Source organism: Bombina bombina, chromosome 6 (genome assembly GCF_027579735.1).
Source record: "Bombina bombina isolate aBomBom1 chromosome 6, aBomBom1.pri, whole genome shotgun sequence".
NCBI classification, from domain to species: Eukaryota; Metazoa; Chordata; class Amphibia; order Anura; family Bombinatoridae; genus Bombina; species Bombina bombina.
This window is the reverse complement of record NC_069504.1, coordinates 27,457,465-27,483,886: the sequence shown is the minus strand read 5'-3', so window position 1 is coordinate 27,483,886 and position 26,422 is coordinate 27,457,465. Positions and strand designations below refer to the sequence as shown.

Sequence of the window (26,422 nt, the reverse complement as noted above, 5' to 3'; positions counted from 1 at the left end):
TTATATATTGCTGATAGCTGCTATTTATATATTGCTGATAGATACTATTTATATATTGCCGATAGATGCTATTTATATATTGCTGATAGCTACTATTTATATATTATTGATATATACTATTTATATATTGCTGATAGCTACTATTTATATATTACTGATATATACTATTTATATATTGCTGATAGATGCTATTTATATATTGCTGATAGCTGCTATTTATATATTGCTGATAGATACTATTTATATATTGCTGATAGATACTATTTATATATTGCTGATAGATACTATTTATATATTGCTGATAGATGCTATTTATATATTGCCGATAGATGCTATTTATATATTGCCGATAGCTACTATTTATATATTGCCGATAGATACTATTTATATATTGCCGATAGATACTATTTATATATTGCCGATAGCTACTATTTATATATTGCCGATAGATACTATTTATATATTGCTGATAGCTGCTATTTGTATATTGCCGATAGATACTATTTATATATTGCCGATAGATACTATTTATATATTGCTGATAGCTGCTATTTATATATTGCCGATAGATACTATTTATATATTGCCGATAGATACTATTTATATATTGCCGATAGATACTATTTATATATTGCCGATAGCTGCTATTTATATATCGCCGATAGCTACTATTTATATATTACTGATAGATACCATTTATATATTGCCGATAGCTACTATTTATATATTGCCGATAGCTACTATTTATATATTGCCGATAGCTACTATTTATATATTACTGATAGCTACTATTTATATATTGCTGATAGCTACCATTTATATATTGCTGATAGCTACTATTTATATATTGCTGATAGATACTATTTATATATTGCCGATAGCTACTATTTATATATTGCCGATAGCTACTATTTATATATTACTGATAGATACTATTTATATATTGCTGATAGCTGCTATTTATATATTTCCGATAGATGCTATTTATATATTTCCGATAGATGCTATTTATATATTTCCGATAGATGCTATTTATATATTTCCGATAGATGCTATTTATATATTTCCGATAGATGCTATTTATATATTGCCGATAGATGCTATTTATATATTGCCGATAGATGCTATTTATATATTGCCGATAGATGCTATTTATATATTGCCGATAGATGCTATATATATTTTGCCGATAGATACTATTTATATATTGCCTATAGATACTATTTATATATTGTTGATGGATACTATTTATATATTGCCGATGGATACTATTTATATATTGCTGATAGATACTATTTATAGATTGCTGATGAATTTTTGTCAATCTATTTATAAAGCTCCAGAAATAAATGCTGACTGGGGTGTGCTTAGAATGTGATAGTTCTGCTGGATAAGTATCTGAGCGATAATGCCCTAGCTGTGTATTTATGTTTCCTGTCTGCTCATTATACATTTACAGATCACCCAGTCAGCTGCTACTCCTATTAATTACAAAAACATTGTTATCCGTCTGCTCACGTGTCCGGGGGCAGCCCACATGGGTATTAGCGGAGGATACCTACACCATTATGTCAGATCTGTGGACTTATTTTTAATTAAACACATAATTTGTGTGATCGTAACCACCGCGCTTCTCTTCCTTGGTTCAGAGCCATAATCTTAATTATTCCTGGGACAGCGACGCAGAAGAATCCATAGTGCCCAAAGCTGTACGAGACAAGGATGCTCCAACTCCAAAGCTAAATGGGTATGAACTTTCTCTGGTGCGTCTGTTACTTTCTCAATGAATAGAAACGTTTCTGATAATTCCTGGTGATTCCTCATAAACTCTGTAATATCTTCAGGGACAACATCACTTTCTTATAAGCTCTACATGGGCTGAAATCTGACTACTTTCAGTGGAGAAACTCTTCTTTGGAATCTTAGTACGATTGATTTGGTGACTTTCATCTAGACCTTCATAAGTGCTGTAATAATAACCCACACCCCTTAACCCTCCATACCTGCCTCTTAACATAGCAACCACCCCATGACACCTTCCACCCCACACACTCACCTCCATCATGTGATGCCTAGGCTATAAGACTGAAGTTCTTTTCCTACTCTTGTTTTATCTAGACCTAAGGCTGACCTCACTCCCTCAACCACAGAGAAGAAAAGTCACTCAAACACCAAGAAATCAGCAAAGAATGTGAATCAAAGTCAAGACGGTGCTGAGTTCCATGATTTAAACAAGTCAGGTAAAGTCAACAGTGACCAAATCAGTGCAAAGTGATTGCTGGGCAGATTCACACCTGGGGATTCTGTGATGGGCATCATCTAATGACAGTGAGCTCAGTTTACCCACATGTAGTGAAACAAGAGGGTGCACCTCCTATTGTAGCTGACATAAAACTCATGAAAAATGTTCTGTGTAGCCGAATATACAAAATGAATAACACTCACAGAATATGGCGCACCTCAGGTATTGTATAAGCAAAAGAAGACGCAAAACTCCAGTCTAACAACAGTAGCGGTCGACAATCGTGTTTAAAATTCAGGAGGCAGACAGCGGTATTTGTGAATCGGTATACGGAGAATAACCCTAAAAGTTAGGAGCCAGGGGAGAAATTCCTGGGTTTGTCAAGCCTTGGTGGTAATAATAGATTCCAAATGGATAAAAGAATTAAAATACATTTTTTTTTCAGATTTGTATGTTTCTTGTAAGCTTTATATCAGGGCTTGGCTGATTTCTTAAACATTTAGGAGCCAGCAGCTTTTGGCCATCCTTATGAGTTGTTTGCCAAGAGACCTGCTGCACTAATGCATTGCAGGGCAGGGCTACATAACAGACCTGCTGCAATAATGCATTGCAGAGCAGGGCTACATATATGATCACACACTCCCACCTGCTTGTCCCTCAGTCTGTTAATGATAGCTCTGACCGGCATTGCATGTAAACACAAGTAACTCAGCCCCCCCCCCCCCACCCTCCCGGAGGCCAAGGCCTAATTTTAAGGCACCAGTGACTCCCTGACACCTGTGTTTGTCAATCCCTGTGTTACATAATCTCTGTTTAAAAGGACATTAACCACTGAACATATCTCACGCACCTCCCTCTTATTATGGGCGCTGCCATTATGGAACCCAGGTGTCACTGCGGGTATCTGAAGGAGAGTTGCTGCACATGTGCAAATAGGTCAGCACTCCAGAGGGAGGTGGGGAATAACCTCAGTACTATGCTTATAAATGTGTTTAGTGTTTAATTTCCCTTTAATGCTGTAGAGAAGTAATTGCTAATATTAATTGATTTGGAAATAAGATTTGGAAATAATATTGACTGTTCTATACAATCTGTGTATTGTACGGTTACCTGTGTCTAAATCTCACAAATGTCACTTCTCAGACTGTCACCTGATGCGGGAGAGAGACCATTGTCACTTTCTGTATGAGCACATTCAACTGTTATTGCATATTCATGGTGTCCCAGTTTAAAGCTACATAATATAGTAATGTCTTATAAATGACATGTGTGTTACTTATTGTCACTAGATCCACAATAACCTAATTTCTAGACAGATCTACTACTAACGGATGTGATATGAAATGATTAGCCTGTTTCGGCTAGCTGTACCAGCATTTTATTCATATATCACTGTGATGCCCATGATGGTTACCTGCAACACTCTCTACCTGTTGTCAGCCACCCCTAGCTCTAGCAAAGGTTGTTTATTTCTTTTCAAAGGCAGGGAGAGTCTACAACTTCATTCCTTACTGTTGGGAAATACATCACCTGCCCACCAGGAGGAGGCAAAGACACCCTAGCCAAAGGTTGGGTTTTCGCGCGCTTCTTTTAGAAAAAGGGGAGGCACCTCGTTGCGCACCATGTTATCGGCTCCGTTATTGCGATACCATTGCTCCTGTTATGTTCTGAGGATAGCAGTTTCTCTTGCCTAGAATCCTTTGATAGCTACAAGGAGTGTTACTGGGTATCCAGGAGGTGGTGAGTGCTCCAGCTATTGGCGTGGGATAGAGGTGCCTGTTTTTTTTTTTATTACTGTTTGTGTGTTTTTTTTTTCTCCATCTATAGAGGACACTACGGTTAACCTCTTAGAGGTTTTCACACCATCTGTACCTATTTCCAATGCCTGCCTATACTGTGATCTGCCCTCCTGCCCAACTCTGTTCATATTGCCTATCGGAGGTTTTAAATTCCAGAAGGGGAGCTAATATCCCTTCTAGCAAGTTTAACCCCTCTGAGCCATCAACCTCTCAGGATTCTGTGTTCCAGGAGATGTCTACTCTAACCCCTCATCCTGTATCAAATCTGGCCTCACATGCAGTCCCCTGTGGCATGCCTACTCCTTCTGCTGGAGGGCAATTTTTTTTTCCAGCGGATTTTACTATGCAGTTACAGTCTGCTGTGTCCGCAGCCTTTAGTGCCTTACCTATCTTTGGGAAACGTAAGAGAAAGGTCAAACATGCCTCTAATGACTTAGTTGTATCTAATCTTCAATCTGACTTAACTAGTATGTCTCAACTCTCTGAGGATGAGGCAACCTCAGTAGCGTCAGAGGGTGAGTTATCGGAGTCAGAGATTACAGAATCCAATCAGACTCCTTCTGAGGAACCCTCTTTCAGGATTAAAATGGAACATCTGCGTTTCCTTTTAAAGGTTTTATTTACCCTAGAGGTTCCTGAAGCTAAGCTTCCAGAGGAACCCAAGATTCCTAAACTAGATGGGGTCTATGAGGACAAGAAAGCACCTTTCCGTTTCCTGTTCGCATGGCTAACATTATTTCTAACGAATGGGAGAGGATTGAAACTCCTTTCACTCCTTCCTCTACATTTTAAGAAGTTATTTCCAGTCCCTGAAGCTCAGCTGAAACTGTTGAGCTCCATTCCTAAGTTGAATGGAGCCATCTCTACGCTTGCCAAGCGCACTACTATTCCCCTAGAGGATAGCTCCTCTTTCAGGGAACCTATGGACAACAAATTGAAGATCTATCTAAGAAGAATGTTCCAACCTATGGGATGTCTTTTCCAACCTGCAGCAGCGGCCGCCAAACTTGCAGGGGCAGCCACCTATTGGTGCGACTCTCTATCAGAATTTATTGAGGTAGAATCCCCTCTCGACAAGATTCAGTATAGGATTAAGGCTCTGAGAATGGCCAATTCCTTTATCTGTGATGCAAACATGCAGATTATTTGCCTGAATGCCAAGCCCTCAGAATTTGCGGTCCTAGCTTGCAGGGCCCTCTGGTTGAAGTCTTGGTCAACGGATATGACCTCTAAGTCCAGACTCCTTTCTCTCCCATTTAAGAGGAAGATTTTATTTGGTCCAGGATTGGACTCCATCATTTCTACTGTTACTGGGGGGAAGGGTGCCTTCCTTCCCCAAGACAAGAAGAACAGATCTAAGGGACGTTAGTCCTCCAATTTTCAGTCTGACAAACCCCAAAAGAAATCAATCTTCTTCCAAGTCTGAGCAGCCCAAGGGCACTTGGAAAACTACTCAGTCTTGGAACAAGTCCAAGCAGACTAAGAAGCCCGCAGATAAGAAATCATGTTAGGGGCGGCCCCTTATCTGGGATCGGATTGAGTAGGGGGCAGACTGTCTTTTTCTCAAATGCCTGGTTTCAGGACGTGCAGGACCCTTGGGTGTTAGATGTTGTATCTCAAGAATACAGAGTAGGATTCAAGTCTCATCCTCCCAAGGGCAGGTTCCTCTTCTCCAGGATATCTTCAATACCGGAGAAGAGAACAGCCTTTTTAAATTGTGTCTGGGATCTATCTTCCTTGGGAGTAATAGTCCTGGTGCCTGTCTCAGAAAGAGGCCTAGCGTTCTATTCCAACCTTTTTGTGGTTCCCAAGAAGAAGGGAACTTTCAGACCAATTTTAGACATAAAGTGTCTCAACAAATTCCTCAGGGTCCCTTCCTTCAAGATGGAGACCATAAGATCGATTCTCCCTCTAATACAGGAGGGACAATTCATGACTACGATAGATTTGAAGGACGCATACCTGCACGTCCTGATTCATCAAGATCACTTCCAGTTCCTGAGATTTGCATTTCGGGATCAACATTTGCAGTTCCTAGCTCTGCTGTTTGGCTTAGCTACTGCTTCCAGGATATTTACAATGGTTCTGGGCGCTTTTCTAGCTGTAGCCAGAGCTCAAGGTATTGCGGTAGCCCCTTACCTGGACGATATCTTGGTACAGGCTCCATCTTTTCCTTTGGCAGAGGAACACTCGGAAATTCTTCTGAATCTTCTTCGGTCACATAAATAAACCTGGAAAAGAGTTCTCTGGTTCCCAGTACCAGGGTGGTTTTTCTTGGTACTGTCATAGATTTAGTTCAAATGAGGATTTTTCTAACGGATCAAAGACGCTCAAAACTCATGTTGAGTTTTCTATCCCTCCAGGTCACTCCAAGACCAGTGGTCCAGTGCATGGATGTGATTGGGCTTATGGTGTCCTGTATAGACATTATTCCCTTTGCCCGTTTACTCTCAGACCTCGACAACTATGTATGCTGAGACAATGGAACAGCGATCATTCTCTTGTGAGCTGCTGGTGCAATGCTGAATACGGAGAGCGTATTGCTCTCCACATTCAGCGAGGTCTTGCTGACCTGATCCACACTGTCGGATCAGGTCCGCAAGACCTTTGATAATTTGGCCCCATGGCCTCAACTGGGATTGACACGGTATATCAGATTTATATCAGACAATATAACCTCAGTCGCTTACATCAACCATCAGGGAGGAACAAGGAGTTCCCTGGCGATGGAGGTTTCCTTAATCTTACAATGGGCAGAAGCTCACAACTGTCTTCTGTCAGCCATCCGCATTCCGGGGGTGGACAACTGGGAAGCGGATTTCCTCAGCAGACAATCCTTTCATCCGGCAAAATGGTCTCTCCACCCGAGATGTTTGCATAGATTTGTCTCAGGTGGGGAATGCCAGAGATCGACCTCATGGCCTCTCGTCTAAATGCCAAGCTACACAGGTACAGGTCGAGATCGAGGGATCCTCAAGCAGAGTTAATAGATGCATTGGGGGTTCCATGGAGGTTCAGTCTCATATCTATTTATGCCATTGGCTCTGCTCCCTTGTGTAGTGGCCTGCATCAAACAAGAGCAAGCCGCAGTAATTCTAACAGCTCCATCCTGGCCTCAAAGGACCTGTTTGCATATCTGGTGAGACTGTCATTGTGTCCTCCTTCTAAATCAGGGTCCCTTCCTAGATTCTCTGAGGTTGACTGCATGGAAATTGAACGTTTAGTCCTGTCTAAGAGAGGATTCTCCAATAGTGTCATAGACATTTTAGATTTAGGCTCGTAACCCAGTTACTCAACGCATCTACCATAAGGTGTGAAGGACTAATCTACACTGGTGTGAGGAATGCAGTTTTCCATGGCACACAGTGAAGGTTGCTAGAAATTTATCTTTTCTCCAAGAGGGTTTAGAGAAGGGCCTATCTGCCAGCTCTCTGAAGGGCCAGATCTCAGCCTTATCTATTTTGTTGCACAAGAGATTAGCTGACTTTCCGGATGTGCAATCCTTTGTTAAAGGGACAGTCTACACCAGATTTTGTATTGTTTAAAAAGATAGATAATCCCTTTATTACCCAATCCCCCAGTTTTGCATACCCAGCAGTTATATTATTATATGTTTTACCTCTGTGATTACATTGTATTTTAACCTCTGCAGACTGCCCCCTTATCCCAGTGCTTTTGACAGACATACAGTTTAGCCAATCAGTGCAGACTCCTAAATAACTCCACGGGAGTGGGTACAATGTTATCTATATGACACACTTGAACTAGTACTTTCTAACTGTGAAAAACTTTCAAAATGCTCTGAGCTAGGAGGCCGTTTTTAACGGTTTAGAAATCAGTTTGAGCCTACCTAGGTTTAGCTTTTCAAAAATACCACCAAGGGAACAAAGCAAATTTAATGATAAAAGTCAACTGGAAAGCTGTTTAACCCTTTAAGGACACAGCTTTCAGTTTGCTCAATTGTTTTATGATGGAAAAATTCCGTCATATGTCCTTAAGAGGTTAAAATCACATGCCCTATCTGAATCATGAAAGTTTAATTTTGACTAGACTGTCCCTTTAAGGTTCCGACTAGAATCAGACCTGTATTTAAACCTTTTGCTCCACCTTGAAGCCTCAATCTTAATCTTCCAGTTTTGCAGCAGGCTCCATTTGAGATCATTCATTCTGTTGATATTAACCCCTTAAGGACCAGCGACGTACCCTGTATGTCACTGGCCTTTTTTTGGGACTTGATTGTTTTATAGCACGGTCTTGCCACCAGCGTTGAGACTGCTCTATTCCACTAAGCCTGCTGGAGGGAATTAATAGCGTGTTCTTGCTAGACTTGTGCTATTATGTCCTGAAAAAACCCTTAACGACCAGTGACATACAGGGTACATTGTGGTCATTAAGGGGTTAAGTTATTATCCTGGAAAGTTTTGTTTCTGTTGGCTATTGCCTCAGCTCGCAGAGTCTCTGAGATTTCTGCTTTACAGTGTGATTTCCCCCTACCTTGTGTTTCACTCCGACAAGGCGGTGTTACTTACACAGTTAGGTGTCCTTTCTAAGGTTGTGTCTGATCGCAACATCAATCAGGAGATTGTGGTTCCTTCCCTTTGTCCAAATCCTTCTTCTACAAAGGAACGGTTGCTCCACAATTTGGATGTTGTTCGTGCCTTGAAGTTTTACCTTCAGACTACTAAGGAGTTCAGACAATCTTCATCCTTGTTTGTTTTTCATGCGGGTAGGCGCAAGGGCCAGAAGGCCACTGCGACGTCCTTTTCTTTTTGGTTGAGGAGTATCATCCACTTAGCTTATGAGATAGCAGGTCAGCAGCCTCCTGAGAGGATAACAGCTCATTATTATTATTATTCTTTATTTATAAAGCGCCAACATATTCCGCAGTGCTGCCCATGGGTAATGGAGAAACAATACGATAAAAGACAACATTTTACAGACAAATATAGGGGGGATTGAGGGCCCTATTCCCGTGGGAACTTACAATCTAGATGGGTAGGAGGATGGGAAACAGGAGGTGGGGACTGCAGAGGTGAGAATGATATTAGTGAGGAGATAGAGGGCAACTGTTAGTTAAGTGAAGTTAGTTTGTTAATAAGTCGGGTGATAAGCTTCCCTGAACAGAAAGGTCTTTAGGGAACGTTTAAAGGAGGAGAGGTTAGGGGTAAGCCTGACAGCTCGAGGAATTGCGTTCCAAAGGGTTGGTGCCGCACGAGAGAAATCCTATAGTCTAGCATGAGAGGAGGTGATAGTAGAGGACGCAAGAAGGAGGTCATTGTAGGATCTTAGGGGCGGGCTGGAGTATATTTGTTGATGAGTGAGGACAGGTAGGGTGGGGCAGCATTGGTGAGGGCTTTGTAGGTCAGGGTGAGAATTTTGAATTTAACTCTGTTGTGAATGGGGAGCCAGTGAAGGGACTCGCAGAGAGGTGCAGCAGAAACAGAGCATCGAGAGAGGTGGATTAGTCTGGCAGATGCATTTAGGATGGATTGGAGGGGAGAGAGGCGGGAGAGAGGGAGGCCAGTTAGTAAGTTGTTACAGTAGTCAAGTCGGGAAATTACCAGGGAGTGGATTAGTTGTTTAGTAGTTTCAGCACTCCGAAACGGACAGTTTTTGGAGATATTGCGTAGGTGGTTGCGGCAGGATGAAGAGAGCAGTTGGATGTGGGGAATGACGGACAGATTTGAGTCAAGCGTGACTCCGAGGCAGCGGACTTGGGGTGATGGGGAGATAGTGGTGCCGTCAACAGTGATAGAAAAAAATAGAAACTGGAGTAGAGTTAGAGAGGGGAATTAGAAGTAGTTCGGTCTTAGCCATGTTTATTTTTAGGTGGTGAGAGGCCATCCACTAGGGCAGTTGCCTCTTCCTGGGCTTTTAAGAACGAGGCCTTTATGGATCAGATTTGTAAGGCGGCTACCTGGTCCTCCTTACATCCTCTGGAGCTTGGGTATTGTTTCCCAACAGTAAGGAATGAAGTTGTAGACTCTCCCTGCCTTTGTTAGAAAACAAAATGTATGCTTACCAGATAAATTCCTTTCTTTCCTGGCAGGGAGAGTCCATGATCTCGCCCGTGTGAATTTTTATTTGGGTGGCTTCCCTTTTAATTTCTTCTGGCACCTTTTATACCCTGATGTTTCTCCTACCTTTCCTCGCTCCCTCGGCCGAATGACTGGGGGAATAGGGGAAGTGGGAGGGATATTTAAGCCTTTAGCTGGAGTGTCTTTGCCTCCTCCTGGTGGCCAGGTAATGTATTTCCCAACAGTAAGGAATAAAGTTGTGGACTCTCGCTGCCAGGAAAGAAAGGAATTTATCTGGTAAGCATAAATGTTGTTTTTCTGATCATTTAGTTGGGATAATATGTAGGGTACATATGCCCTACTCCCAAACCTCCACTGTCTAAGCATTCTGATAAAACTAGAACAGTCTTTATTAACCAGGGGGCATCTGTAGATGAAATTAGCCCCAAGTCAATAAACCAACATATTATTACAATTTGTTTTTTTTACAGCAAAGTTGCCAAGAATCCGAGATAAAGCTGCACCCAGGAAACGTACAAAGGGATCCACGTATGCGGCAAACCTTACAGATCAGGGTAAAGGTGAGGAGTTACCAGCATGTTTTGTTGTCTGTATAGCCTCTCCTGCTGCCTCCGGCACACAGGGTTGCATGAAACCACTACCACAGCAAACATAACAAATAATGTTACATAATTCTGCACTATGCCAAATAATGCTCAAAACAAGCCCCCAATGATTTAGTGAGATTTCTCTCCATGACTGCGAGCGTTTCATCATCATAAGTATTGGTCTTTAGTTTACAAACAAATATAAGATAAGGAATCCGGTGTGTGTACAGAAAGTGATAATGAGATGATTTTACCTGCAAGCTCAACACATTGTAATAGGTTGTGGTTTCAAAGCACAAACCAGCTATTTCATATACACAAATAAACATACAAATGCAAATCATTTCAGATACATTAAAGGGACATGAAACCAATACAATTTATTTTATGAATTAGGCAGAACAATTTTAAACAAATTTTCAGTTTACTTCTATTATCTAATTTGCTTCATTCTCTTGGTATCATTTGTTGAAGGAGCAGCAATGCACGACTGGTTTCTAACTGCTGACATGGGTGAGCCAATGACAATCGGTATATAAATGCAGCCACCAATCAGCAGCTAGAACCTAGGTTCTTTGCTGCTCCTGAACTTACCCAGATAAACCTTTCAGCAAAGGATAACAAGAGAAGGAAGCAAAGTCAATAATAAAGGTAAATTGGAAATTGTATGTTCTGTCTAAATCATCCTATGACTTTACTGTCCCTTTAAGGGGAAAACTATTTTACGGTGTACTGTCCCTTTAAGCCCACATTTAGAATGGCTCTGTATAATGCAATACTCAAAAGGGACTGGACGGGATGAAGTTTCTGTGTGAGAAGCAGTAATAGGATTCATGGGGGAAACAGACCAAACCAATCACTTTTTAAATCCTTTCTGCCTGACTGATTTACAGAGACCGCCTCCCAGGATCAGCGCACTGACGAATCACAAACGACGTGCCTGCAGGTGTATGATAGCCGCGTGTATGATAGTGTCCCCCCTGATATCACTCAGTTACCCACAGCAGCCGGGAACAGACATAGCTCAGGTAGGTATCTGCAGCAAGTGAAACATCACTTACATATGAAAAGCACATGGGGCTGTGCGCTAAACTCTCTGCTGTCTTCATCACGATTTTATAAACACACAGATTATTTATTTTGTTCTTCCTATGTCTTTAGGTTAGAATTTCCTTCTTAATATGGGAAGAGTCCACAGCTGCATTCCTTACTTGTGGGAAATACTGAACCTGGCCACCAGGAGGAGGCAAAGACACCCCAGCCAAAGGCTTAAATACCTCCCCCACTTTCTCATAACCTCAGTCATTCTTTGCCTTTTGTCACAGGAGGTTGGCAGAGAAGTGTTAGAAGATTTCAGAGTAGTCTCTTATGCAGGGTAGTACTCTTCGAGATGGGACTGGAGTTTTAAGTAGTCCTGTCAGCCTGTCAGAGCATGGATGAAAGTTAGAGTCCGGAGATGCAGGGAGAGTTTTTCTGCGAAACCATCCCGACTCATATTAACTCGATAAGCAATTAGCATTGACGAGTTTCACTGCCTGCTTTCTTAACTCAAGTCCATGTCAGAAGCAACTCTACTATCTGTCAAACTTGAAGGACCGTGTTACTGTTCCACGGCATAGATTCTGGTAAGATAGTTTCATTTTTTTATACATGTATAATAACGCAAGAAGACAGGATCACAGTGTGACTCTTTTTATCTGTATAGAATCAAAGGTTAATATCTCCTGAGAGGGATTATTGAACAGTGGGGAATAATCTTATGTTTATTTGATTTTATGCTGACTTTATGTGTGAGATGTTATGGAATATACAGGGAGTGCAGAATTATTAGGCAAGTTGTATTTTTGAGGATTAATTTTATTATCGAACAACAACCATGTTCTCAATGAACCCAAAAAACTCATTAATATCAAAGCTGAATAGTTTTGGAAGTAGTTTTTAGTTTGTTTTTAGTTATAGCAATTTTAGGGGGATATCTGTGTGTGCAGGTGACTATTACTGTGCATAATTATTAGGCAACTTAACAAAAAACTAATATATACCCATTTCAATTATTTATTTTTACCAGTGAAACCAATATAACATCTCAACATTCACAAATATACATTTCTGACATTCAAAAACAAAACAAAAACAAATCAGTGACCAATATAGCCACCTTTCTTTGCAAGGACACTCAAAAGCCTGCCATCCATGGATTCTGTCAGTGTTTTGATCTGTTCACCATCAACATTGCGTGCAGCAGCAACCACAGCCTCCCAGACACTGTTCAGAGAGGTGTACTGTTTTCCCTCCTTGTAAATCTCACATTTGATGATGGACCACAGGTTCTCAATGGGGTTCAGATCAGGTGAACAAGGAGGCCATGTCATTAGATTTTCTTCTTTTATACCCTTTCTTGCCAGCCACGCTGTGGAGTACTTGGACGCGTGTGATGGAGCATTGTCCTGCATGAAAATCATGTTTTTCTTGAAGGATGCAGACTTCTTCCTGTACCACTGCTTGAAGAAGGTGTCTTCCAGAAACTGGCAGTAGGACTGGGAGTTGAGCTTGACTCCATCCTCAACCTGAAAAGGCCCCACAAGCTCATCTTTGATGATACCAGCCCAAACCAGTACTCCACCTCCACCTTGCTGGCGTCTGAGTCGGACTGGAGCTCTCTGCCCTTTACCAATCCAGCCACGGGCCCATCCATCTGGCCCATCAAGATTCACTCTCATTTCATCAGTCCATAAAACCTTAGAAAAATCAGTCTTGAGATATTTCTTGGCCCAGTCTTGACGTTTCAGCTTGTGTGTCTTGTTCAGTGGTCGTCTTTCAGCCTTTCTTACCTTGGCCATGTCTCTGAGTATTGCACACCTTGTGCTTTTGGGCACTCCAGTGATGTTGCAGCTCTGAAATATGGCCAAACTGGTGGCAAGTGGCATCTTGGCAGCTGCACGCTTGACTTTTCTCAGTTCATGGGCAGTTATTTTGCGCCTTGGTTTTTCCACACGCTTCTTGCGACCCTGTTGACTATTTTGAATGAAACGCTTGATTGTTCGATGATCACGCTTCAGAAGCTTTGCAGTTTTAAGAGTGCTGCATCCCTCTGCAAGATATCTCACTATTTTTGACTTTTCTGAGCCTGTCAAGTCCTTCTTTTGACCCATTTTGCCAAAGGAAAGGAAGTTGCCTAATAATTATGCACACCTGATATAGGGTGTTGATGTCATTAGACCACACCACTTCTCATTACAGAGATGCACATCACCTAATATACTTAATTGGTAGTAGGCATTCGAGCCTATACAGCTTGGAGTAAGACAACATGAATAAAGAGGATGATGTGGTCAAAATACTCATTTGCCTAATAATTCTGCACTCCCTGTACAAGTTTCACTTTCACTTTGAGAGCTGTGCAGCTTACACGCTTGGCGTGCTTTTTCTCATAGCAGGGTTGGTCCTGCATTGTGCACCATGTGATTCATTCCCTCTTTCCTGACCGTGTGTCTATCAGAGAGGAGTCCTAAATCTCTGTACTTTCTGGGTCATAGGAGGTGGTGAGTGCCCCAGCCATTGGGGTATAAAGGTGCCATTTTTTTTAATAAAATAAGATTGTTTTATTTCTATTGTTCTCCGGTTATTGCACTAGCGATGGAGGATTCTGTTACTTTAGAGGGTACTCCCTCTATTCCTAAGGAGTTATTCCTGTTTTATATTGTGAGTAGGCCATAGATCCACCCTCTCAATTATGTACCATATGCCTTGATAATGTGATATCAAACATGTTTGATACTACCGAGCCATCCACCTCTGAGGAGTTGTCGTCCAGTGAGGTGTGTACCCTACATTCTTATCCCTCTACACATGCAGTTTCCTGTAGGGAGGGGGCCTTTTGTTTACCAGACATTACTGCGCAGTTCAGACGGCGGTGTCTGCGGCCTTTAATGCTTTACCTCGCCCTGCTAAGCACAAGCGAAAGGTTACATATTGCACTCCTTCCCAGAGTACATCAGATAATTTATTGGATTTAACAGATAGGGTTATCTGAGGGTGAAGTTCTGAGACTTCAGAGTATGAACATTCTGGGTTGGAGTCTGCTGCCTCTAAACCTCCGGCTGCGGAGGAACCAGACTTTAGTTTTAGGAATTTGCGCTTTCTTCTAAGGGAAGTATTTGGCGAATTCAGAGGTTCCAGAGGCCAAATTGCCTGACCTTTGATTCCTAAATTGGATAGAGTTTGAGGACAGGGTGGTACCTTATCCTTCCCTGCTCCTGTTATATGGTGAACATTATTAAGAATGAATGGGACAGGATTGGATTCCTTTTTCCCCTCTTCTCCCTTTAAGAAATTGTTTCCGGGACTCTCAATGGAGTTGTGAGGTTACGTCCCTAAAAGGGTGATGGCGCTATCTTTAACCTTGCTAAATGTACTACTATCCCGCTTGAGGATAGCTCTTCGTTTAAAAAGCCAATAGATAAAAGATGGAGACTCTGTTAAGAAGGATGTTTCAACATACGGGATATTTGTTTCAACTGGTGGCGACTGTTGTCGCGGTTGCTGTAGAAACTACCTTCTGGTGTGACTTCTTATAGGATTTGATCGGGGTGGAGGGTTACTCAGGAATGATTTATGGCCTTGAGGGTTGCTAATTCTTTTATCTGTGATGCTATTAGGCAGATTATTTGCCTGAATGCTAAGGCTTCAGCTTTTTCTGTTCAGGCCCGTCAGGCTCTGGCTGAAGTCATGGTCTGAGGTTATGACTTCTAAGTCTAGACTTCTTTCCCTTCCCTTTAAGGGAATACTTTTGTTTGGTCCAGGCTTGGACTCAATTATCTCCACGGTCACAGGGGCAAGGGTACCCTCCTACCGCAAGAGAATATGAACTAGTCTAAGGGACAATTTTCGTTCTGATAAAGCCCATGTCAGCAGTCCTCCGCTAGGCCAGAGCAAACCAAGAGCTCTTGGAAGCCGTCTCAGTCCTGGAATAAATCCATGCAGAGGAAGAAGCCTGCCGAGTCTAAGTCGGCATGAATGGGCGAGGTCACTGGTCCTCTTCTGGATCGTGTAGGGGGCAGACTGTTGCTCTTTTCAGTAGCTTGGTTCAGGGATGTGCAGGATCCACTGGTCCTGGAGGTCATAGCTCAGGGTTACAAGATATGTTTCAAGTCTCAGCCACCCAAGGGCAGGTTCCTCCTCTCTCTCCTGTCTTCTTGACCAGAAAGGAGGGAAGCCTTTATGGGGTACGTACGGGATCTGTCCTCTTAGGAGTTTTTGTCCCAGTGCCTATCGCTGTGAGAGGTTTGGGATACTATTCAAACCTTTTCGTGGTCCCAAAGAAGAAGGGAACTTTACGTCCGATTCTGGACCTAAAGTGCTTAAACAAGTTTTTAAATGTCCCCTCGTTCAAGATGGAGACAATAGGGTCCATTCTTCCCCTCGTTCGAGAAGGGCAGTTCATGACCACGATAGATCTGAAGGATTTTCCCTTCACGTACCAATCCTCAAAGACCAATTCCAGTTCCTAAGGTTTGCGTTCCTGGACCAGCACTTCAAGTTTATTGCACTTCCGTTTGGTCTAGATACGGCTCCAATTTTTTTTCGAAGAGTGGACCATTCGGAATCTCTCCTGTCTTCTTCGATCCCATGGATGGAAGATAAATCTAGAGAGAGTTCTCTTGTATCAAGTACCAGGGTAAAATTCACGGGTACTATAATAGACTCCATAGACATTAGAATATTTCGGACCAGAGACGTTGCAAGCTAGCTTCAACATGTCTAGCCCTCCAGACCTCCTTAAGGCCATCTATGGCTCGTTGTATGGAGGTGATTGGTCTCATGGTGTCCAGCATGGACATCATTTCCTTTGCCAGGTTTCTCCTCAGACTGTTGCACTTGTGCATGCTGCAGCAGTGGAACGGCGATCATTCGGATCTGTCTCAACAGATTTCTCTGGACAACCGATCGAGAGAATCGCTCTCATGGTGGTTTTGTCCAGATCTCATGTCCCGAGGGACGTCCGTCTTAAGTCCATCCTGGGTTATTGTGACTACGGTTGCAAGTCTGTCAGGATGGGGAGCTGTTTTTGGTGCCATGAAGGCACAGGGCCTTTCATCTGAGGGAATGGTCTCTCTATCCCGAGTGTTTGCAGAGATTTGCAAGAGGAAGATCTTATGACGTCTCAATACCAAGCTACCCAGATTTGGGTCAAGGTACAGGGGATCCTGAGACGAAGCTAAAGATGCATTAACGGTGCCTTGGAGGTTCAATCTAATTTATCTTGTCCGGCTGTTACCACTTCTTCCTAGTTTAGTGGCTCTAATCAAGCAGGCGTCAGTGATAATGATTGCTCCGTCTTGGCCGCAAATGATATGGTTTGCGGATCTAGTGGGAATGTCATCATCTCCTCCGTGGAAGTTACCTTGTCGCAGGGATCTGCTGACCAAGGTCTTTTTGTTCATTAATTTCTAGATTCTCTGAGGCTGACTGCGTGGAAATTGAACGCTTAGTCCTAGCCAAGAGAGGGTTTTCTGAGAGAGTTATTTTCTCTTGTAAGGTGTATCCAGTCCACAGATCATCCATTACTTGTGGGATATTCTCCTTCCCAACAGGAAGCTGCAAGAGAATCACCCACAGCAGAGCTGTCTATATAGCTCCTCCTCTAACTGCCACTCCCAGTCATTCTCTTGCAGCTCTCGACAAGAAAGGAAGTAGCTAGAGAGATGTGGTGTTTTTATTTAGTTTATCTTCAATCAAAAGTTTGTTATTTTCAAATGGTACCGAAGTTGTACTATTTTAGCCTCAGGCAGAAAGTAGAAGAAGAGTCTGCCTGTGGTCTTTGATGATCTTAGCAGGTTGTAACTAAGATCCATTGCTGTTCTCACACATAACTTAAGAGAGAGGCAGGGAGTGGCAGTTAGAGGAGGAGCTATATAGACAGCTCTGCTGTGGGTGATCCTCTTGCAGCTTCCTGTTGGGAAGGAGAATATCCCACAAGTAATGGATGATCCGTGGACTGGATACACCACAAGAGAAATAAATTTATCAGGTAAGCATAAATTTAGTTTTTACTCTCATTCAAGCTCGTAAGCTGGTTGCTCGTCGCATCTATCATAAGGTGTGGAGGACCTACTTATTCTGTTCTCCAGGATGAACTGGAGAAGGGCTTTTCTGCAAGTCCCACACGTATTTCGGCCCTGTCTGTGTTACTGCACAAGAGGTTCGCTGAGCTTCCAGATGTGCAGTCATTTGTTAAGGCTCTGCTGGGATCAGACCTGTGTTTAGATCTAATGCTTCTCCTTGGAGTTTAAATCTTGTTCTTAAAGTTTTGCAACGGGCTCCTTTGGAGCCTATGCATGAAGTAGAAATTATATTGTTGTCTTGGTAGGTTCCTTTTCTACTGGCTATTGCTTCTGCACGCAGAGTATCTGTGATTGCTGCCTTGCAATGCGTCCCTCCTTATCTGGCTTTCCATGCTAATAAGGCTGTTCTCCTTCGTCGAAGGAACGTTTACAATGTAATTCTGGATGTGGTTTGTGCCTTGAAGTTCTATCTTCAGGCTACAAAGGAATTTAGACAAACTTCTTTCTCTGTTTGTTCTCTTTTCCGGGAAGTGTAGGGGTCAGAGGGCCTCTTCGACTTCCTTATCTTTTTGGCTGAGGAGTGTCATCCGTTTAGCATAGAGACAGCAGGACATAAGCCTCCTCTGAGGATTACGGCTCATTCTACGAGAGCAGTGGTTTCCTCTTGGGCCTTCAAATATGAGGCCTCTATGGATCAGATTTGTAAGGCGGCTACCTGGTCCTCAAATACTTTTTCCAAATTTTACAAGTTTGATTTTTTTGCTTCTGCTGAAGCAGCCTTCGGGAGAAAGGTTTTGCAGGCTGTGGTGCCCTCAGATTAGGGTCCACCTCTCTTTTTTTTCCCTCCAGTTATCATTTTGTGCACTCTAGAGCTTTAGGTATATGTTTCCCACAAGTAAGGAATGCAGCACTCTTCCCATACTAAGAAGGAAACCATAAATTATGCTTACCAGATAATTTCCTTTCCTTCTGTATGGGAAGGGTCCACAGCTCCCGCCCGTTCACAGTTCTCTGATGGGCGGCCCTAAATTTAAATTTATTCTTCTGGCACCTTTTTCACCCTGATATTTACCCTACTGTTCCCTCTGCAGAAAGACTGGGATTTGAGGAAGTGGGGGAGGTATTTAACCCTTTGGCTGGGGTGTCTTTGCCTCCTCCTGGTGGCCAGGTTTAGTATTTCCCACAAGTAAGGAATGCAGCTGTGGACTCTCCCCTTATGGAAGGAAAGGACATTATCTGGTAAGCATAATTTATGTTTTTGCTCCTCCTATGTTTTTAGGTTAGTATTTTGCTCCTCCTATTTCTTTAGGTTAGTATTTTGTTCCTCCTATGTCTTTAGGTTAGTATTTTGTTCCTCCTATTTCTTTAGGTTAGTATTCTGCTCCTCCTATGTCTTTAGGTTAGTATTTTGCTCCACCTATTTCTTTGTATTTTGCTCCTCCTATGTCTTTAGGTTAGTATTTTGCTCCTCCTATGTCTAGGTTAGTATTTTGCTCCTCCTATGTCTTTAGGTTAGTATTTTGCTCCTCCTATGTGTTTAGGTTAGTATTTTGTTCCTCCTATGTCTTTAGGTTAGTATTTTGTTCCTCCTATGTCTTTAGGTTAGTATTTTGCTCCTCCTATGTCTTTAGGTTAGTATTTTGCTCCACCTATTTCTTTGTATTTTGCTCTCCCTATGTCTTTAGGTTAGTATTTTGCTCCACCTATTTTTTTGTATTTTACTCCTCCTATGTCTTTAGGTTAGCATTTTGCTTCTCCAATGTCTTTAGGTTAGCATTTTGCTTCTCCAATGTCTTTAGGTTAGCATTTTGCTTCTCCTATGTCTTTAGGTTAGCATTTTGCTTTTCCTATGTCTTTAGGTTAGTATTTTGCTCCTATGTCTTTAGGTTAGTATTTTGCTCCTATGTCTTTAGGTTAGTATTTTGCTCCAAAGATTTCTTTGTATTTTGCTCCTCCTATGTCTTTAGGTTAGTATTTTGCTCCTCCTATGTCTAGGTTAGTATTTTGCTCCTCTTATGTCTTTAGGTTAGTATTTTGCTCCTCCTATTTCTTGGTATTTTGCTCCTCCTATGTGTTTAGGTTAGTATTTTGTTCCTCCTATGTCTTTAGGTTAGTATTTTGTTCCTCCTATGTCTTTAGGTTAGTATTTTGCTCCTCCTATGTCTTTAGGTTAGCATTTTGCTTCTCCTATGTCTTTAGGTTAGCATTTTGCTTCTCCTATGTCTTTAGGTTAGCATTTTGCTTCTCCTATGTCTTTAGGTTAGTATTCTGCTCCTCCTATGTCTTTAGGTTAATATTTTGCTCCTCCTATGTCTTTAGGTTAGTATTTTGTCCCTCCTATGTCTTTAGGTTAGTATTTTGTTCCTCCTATGTCTTTAGGTTAGCATTTTGCTCCTCCTATGTCTTTAGGTTAGTATTTTGCTCCTCCTATGTCTTTAGGTAAGCATTTTGCTTCTCCTATGTCTTTAGGTTAGTATTTTGCTCCTCCTATGTCTTTAGGTTAGTATTTTGCTCCACCTATTTCTTTGTATTTTGCTCCTCCTATGTTTTTAGGTTAGTATTTTGCTCCACCTATTTCTTTATATTTTGCTCCTCCTATGTCTTTAGGTTAGTATTGTGCTCCTCACATGTCTTTAGGTTAGTATTTTGCTCCTCCTATGTCTTTAGGTTAGTATTTTGCTCCTCCTATGTCTTTAGGTTAGCATTTTGCTTCTCCTATGTCTTTAGGTTAGCATTTTGCTTCTCCTATGTCTTTAGGTTAGCATTTTGCTTCTCCTATGTCTTTAGGTTAGTATTCTGCTCCTCCTATGTCTTTAGGTTAATATTTTGCTCCTCCTATGTCTTTAGGTTAGTATTTTGTCCCTCCTATGTCTTTAGGTTAGTATTTTGTCCCTCCTATGTCTTTAGGTTAGTATTTTGTCCCTCCTATGTCTTTAGGTTAGTATTCTGTCCCTCCTATGTCTTTAGGTTAGTATTTTGCTCCTCATATGTCTTTAGGTTAGTATTTTGCTTCTCCTATGTCTTTAGGTTAGTATTTTGCAGAAAAATCTTCTTGCAATTGTAAACAATACAAGAGCAAAATGTTATTAACCACATCTCACCATTAGGACATTCCTAACAGCTCTGGGCTTTAATGCCGTTAGGGCGGCATGGGATGTCCTAACTATTCCAGCATCCTGCTTCCCCCTCCAAAGCCTCCTCATTGCTGAATCTGGTTGGGGGACGTTTTCTTGCAACTCAGGCAGGCAGTTCCCCAGGATCCAATTAGCACTCAGGAGCAGTGACGATCAGTCGCTGCAACAATGTAACAGACAATGAGTGGAATTATTAGCCGTTAGCACTGGATCTGCTTCCTCTCTTCCTTCAATGCGATCTGAGGGAGAGAGGAAGGCAGATCAGTAATTCCTTTTTCACTTATTACTGTGATCATCCTGATCAGTACTATTGTAGATTTTGGGTATTATTTTTGTTTGTCTTTTATTTTTTTGCAGTTAAACCATTTCCTTAAATTTTTAAGTTTAACCCTTTCCTGCAGTTGCTGATCACCACACTTTGTCTAAGTTCCTTCTCAATATTAAATGTGAGTGAATGTAGCGTTTTATTACATAATAATATAAATCATAACAGTGCAAATAATTATATATAATTTTGATCATTTTTATTATTAAACAGATAGTCTAGTCAAAATAAACTTTCTTGGTTCAGATAAGAGCATGAAATTCTAAGCATCTTTCTAATTTACTCCTATTATCAATTTTTCTAAGTTTTCTTGGTATCTTTATTTGAATGTAAGCTTAGGAGTCAGCACCTGGTAGCGCTTGCTAAATAATGGCTACATTTAGACACCAATCAGAAAGTGCTACCCAGGTGCTGAACCAAAAATGGGCCGGATCCCATCCTTTATTGCCTTTTCAAATAAAGATACCAAAAATGTGATAATAGGAGTAAATTTAGAAACTTGCATAAAATTGCTGCTCTCTCTGAATCATGAAAGTTTCATTTTGACTAAACTATTCCTTTAACAATTAAATCTCTAAAAACCTTATTACAATTAAAATGAAACATTCTGATGATTGTATTTAATTTGAGCTATATAACTTTATTAAACAACGTAAAACAAAGTTGTTGATGTATTTGTAGTCTGAGCTTCAACAGGTCTAAGTAGAATTTGGAAAGTCTAAAAACACTGTGCAAACCCGATTGGTTAGAATAGCGGTGTTGAGCTGTCTCTATGCGCGGTACGGGGGTGTTCTTGTACCACAAGTACATTTTTAACGCTTGTGATAATTAAGTTATGGTTTTTTTTAACCAATTGGAATAGGTTTTAAATAGAATAACCCATGAAAACCTATCGCACTACAACTGTTTTCTTAAAGCATCTTTTTTTCCTAGTTACCAATGACCTTTATTAAAACACTAAACCAGTTCCAGCCACAGTGTCAGTATTTATGTTTTAGAATGTTCTATAGAAGCTGCCATAATAAGGTTCTGGAACCATTTTCTGTCTGTTGCAGAATTACATAACATGGAGCAGAATCTGTCGGGAGAGAGTGAACAGAAAAAAAGCAGCTCCCATTGTCTGGTGAATATGACTTGTCTGAACGATACAGGGCATCAAGAGACCTATGCGGTAATTGTGCTCTCATCTAACTCTCTCTCATATGAGACCGTGATGTAGAAACTGACAGTGTTTTACTATGTATGAGAATTCCCAAAGCAGATGGCAGTGGGATGTGGGCAAAAGACACGGGATAATACTTTGGAACAGGGATTATGGAACTGTCATTGGCTGACTGGTTGGTTGATTGGGCATTTATGGGCAAATTTAAATTTTTATACTGTTCTTTCCATCTGAATTCTTTAGCTTCCAAAATACCTTTATCATGACCAGAATAAGGAACCGCTTTATATGGATCCTGAGAAAAACCCTCAAGTCATCCTGATGAAAGAGGTGCCACCGTATAAGGACGAGCAGTAAGTGCATTATATTCTGCATTCTTTGTAAACATTAGAGAATACCCGTACGTGCAAAGAAAAGTGCTGAGACAGCGCTGAAATAAAGTGGGCTAAGCCAATTTTATCTTTTAAAAAAAAAATATTTCATGTATATAATATGTTGTTAGAACAATAAAAGATCTTGTATATAAAAATAACAACTTTTTTGTGTCTTGGTTAAATATGCCGCTACTAATTTTTTAGGCTAATGTCCTGTTGGGAAATGCTAGGATTTACCATTGGAACAAATAAACGGAACTTTCAGCCATGAAGTATAAAATTCCTTTATTTGTTTGAAACATTCGCCGCAGTGAGCTGCTCAGGCAGCAAATGGAAGAACGTTTTTTTTTTTTGTGAGGTGACGTTTCCACCTCTTAGCTAATAGCCATGCAGGCCATCTGGCACCAAACTTGATAGCCCACACGGCTATTGGCTAAGAGGTGGAAACCTCTCCACAAAATAGCGTTCTGCCGTGGGCTGCCTGAGGAGCTCAGTGCGGTGAACGCTTCAGACAAAGGAACTTTCAGCATCCCCTTTATTTGTTCCAATGGTAAATCTTAGCATTTTACAAATGCTAAGATTTACCATCACTTTAAATATTTTATAAAAAATGATCACATTTGCTTAGCCTGCTTTATTTTAGAGCTGTCTCAGCCCTCTTCTTTGCACTTAAGGGTAATATTTAGTATCAACATGTTTATAGATAGATGCATCCCTATAAGATATAAGTAGTTATCAATTATAGAGGTGGATTGTTATTATATTTTGTTTACTATCCTAACCACTTTAGCAAATATTTGTGATCTAGTGGGCACTCTCTATAGGTAATTCTATTGCTATTCTTTGTAAACATAAATACAGTTTAATAACAAAAAAAACATATTTTATGCTTACCTGATAAATTCATTTCTTTCCTGGTGTTGAGAGTCCATGATCTATTACACCTGGGAATTACTCTTCCTTTCACCTAGGAGGCAAAGATTCCCAAACCCCAAGAGCCCTTTCACCTCACACTTACCTCAGTCTAATGCATAGCCAAGCATAGTGAGGTAAAAGCATAGGAAGGCGAGACATAAAATAAGCAGGGGGGAAAAAAAAGATGTGCTCTAAAAAATAAACTAACCCTAAAAAACATAGGGTGGGATCTCATGGACTCTCACCACCATGAAATAAATGAATTTATCAGGTAAGTATAATTTATGTTTGCTTTTATACAGGTGGTGAGAGTCCAGGATCCATTACTCCTGGAAACTAATATGCAAGCCATGGAGTCCACGATTAATAACCTAAGGAGGGATTTAAAAACATCTTTATTCATTGAGAAATTAAATCTCCCAACCCCAATAAAATTCAGGCAATAACAAATTAAAGGGAAACTAAACCATTTTTTTTTCTTTCATGATTCAGATAGAGCATGAGATTTTATGCAACTTTCTAATTTACTCCTATTATCATTTTTTCTTTGTTCTCATGCTATCTTGATTTGAAAAAGCAGTACTATAAGCTTTAGAGCCAGACCATTTTTTGTTCATCACCTGGGAAACACTTGCTGATTTGTGGCTAAATGTAGCAAACCAATTAGCAAGTGCTACCAAGGTGCTGAACTAAAAATGGGCCGGCTCATAACCTTTCATTACTACTTTTTCAAATCAAGATAACATGAGAACAAAGAAAAATTGATAATAGGAGTAAATTGGAACGTTGCTTAAAATTGCAGGCTCTATCTGAATCATGACAGAAAAAAATTGGGGTTAGTATCCCTTTAAGCTGAAAAAACTGCCTGAAGGACCTTTCTACCAAAGACTGCCTAAGAAAAAGCAAAACAATAAAATGGTAGACATTTTGCAAAGACCAAGTTAGCTGCCTTGCAAATTTGGTCAACTGAAGCCTCAATCTTGAAATCCCAAGAAGTGGCGACTGACCTAAAGTGTTTAGTAGCATAGATTATAATATTTCAGTTCTTTAATAACATCCAAATTATGCAAAGATCTCTTTGAAGCTTTCTTGGAATTAGGACACAAAGAAGTGACAACAATTTCTCTACTAAAGTTATCTGAAGAAACAACTTTAGGCAAAAAGTCAAAAGTAGTTTGTAAAACTTCCTTATCCTTATGAAAAATAAGATGAGGATCACAAGAAAGAGCAGATGACTCTGAAACTCTTCTAGCACCAAAAGGAATAAAACCTTCCAATAAAACAGTTTAATCCACCTTATGCATAGGTTAAAAAAGGAGGAGCCTGCAAAACACTTAACATCACGTTCCACGGAGGAGAAATTGGCTTAATACGAACCAAGGCGTGAACAAAACCATGAATATCGGGAAGATTAGCTATCTTCCTATGAAACAAGACTGAAAGAGCAGAAATCTGCCCCTTCAGAGAACTGCAGTTAGGCCCTTATCCAGACCATCCTGTAAGAACTGCAAAATCCTAGGAATCTTGAAAGAATGCCAGGAATAACCATGGTCTATACACCAAGAAATAAAGGCCTTCCAGACCTTATGATAAATGTTCCTAGTTATAGGCTTACAACCCTGAATTAAGGTTTTAATCACAGAATCAGAAATCCTTCTATGTATAAGGACTAACCATTTCATTTTCATGCCATCAAGACTTGAGATCCAGATGGAAAAATGGACTTTGAGACAGAAGGTCTAACCGCAAAGGAACAGGCCAAGGAGGGCAACTGGACATCTGACAAGAAGAATGTACACTATACTTAGAAATGACAGTGCTAGCCTACTAACTGTCCGTACTTCTCACAAGTGCGCAGTGTGTATTAGATGTTAGTTAGTGGCGCCCGAGGGCTGACTGTGGTGAAGTTTATAAGTGTTTAAATTACTACAATACCTTCCTAAAACTTCATGATGGACTCGTGAATTCTACCTTATATGGTGAAAAAATAAAATAAAAAATAAAAATAGAAAGTGAAAAAAGAGTGGAAGAATCTTCAAATGAGACTGGTTGTAAGATATAATAGAACTATTTTAATAAAACATTTCTCACTTTGCAATAGTGAAGCGAATTAAAATACAAGTGCTAATAGCATAAAAATAAACATAAAACATACACACAAAATTCAGACACCGGTGTCTATAACATTTTTTATAACAACCACTAGACAGTCAAACCAGTACTTATAACATATAAGCAGAGGTTATGGAATAGGAGTATATTGTAGATCCATAGAGAGAGGCAAAAGACAAGTCCCTGCAATCTATTATGTAGAGTCTATGATAAATTTCCCTAAGTTGAAAAAAGGAATCGCAAACCATACCCCATATACATCCCTCTGACAAGCACTGTACTCTGAGGGGAATCCGGGCGTAATATACTCTGAAAACCCCTCTCTCTGAAGAATCAAATACACATCTTTATTCTTCAACCACCTCCAGCAGAGGCAAAGTAAAGACCGAGGTGGGAGGGGTTGGTAAATCGGATAATCGGAAATAGGAAAGGTAATTCCCAAAATAAATGAATCATGGACTCTCACCACCTGTATTAATGAAACATCAGTTAACATTGCAAGGGAATAGGCCTTAGGCTTTTATCTTTGAACTAAATAATCTGGTACAGTATAATCTAGAGAGTATTACGGCAGCCATTGATTATGGGAAGTATGAAATGTATTGAACAGTGGAAGCAAATTACAAAGTGGTATTACAAAAAAAATGACTCGTTTTAAGAAGAAAGTTCC

At 40.7% G+C, this 26,422-nt stretch overlaps 1 protein-coding gene across 3 annotated transcripts in view; it reads left to right on the top strand.

The window, feature by feature from the left end:
- The window catches only part of LOC128662550 (uncharacterized), a 61,779-nt gene that overhangs the window by 22,424 nt on the left and 12,933 nt on the right, over positions 1-26,422 (top strand). For 2 of the 3 annotated variants that reach the window (XM_053716338.1, XM_053716339.1), the window contains 6 exons: positions 1,650-1,747; positions 2,119-2,240; positions 10,550-10,639; positions 11,560-11,694; positions 22,245-22,360; positions 22,595-22,704. In XM_053716338.1, the coding sequence (XP_053572313.1) occupies positions 1,650-1,747; positions 2,119-2,240; positions 10,550-10,639; positions 11,560-11,694; positions 22,245-22,360; positions 22,595-22,704 (671 nt within the window). The remainder of the gene's footprint in view (positions 1-1,649; positions 1,748-2,118; positions 2,241-10,549; positions 10,640-11,559; positions 11,695-22,244; positions 22,361-22,594; positions 22,705-26,422) is intronic. The other variant, XM_053716340.1, reaches the window with a different exon arrangement.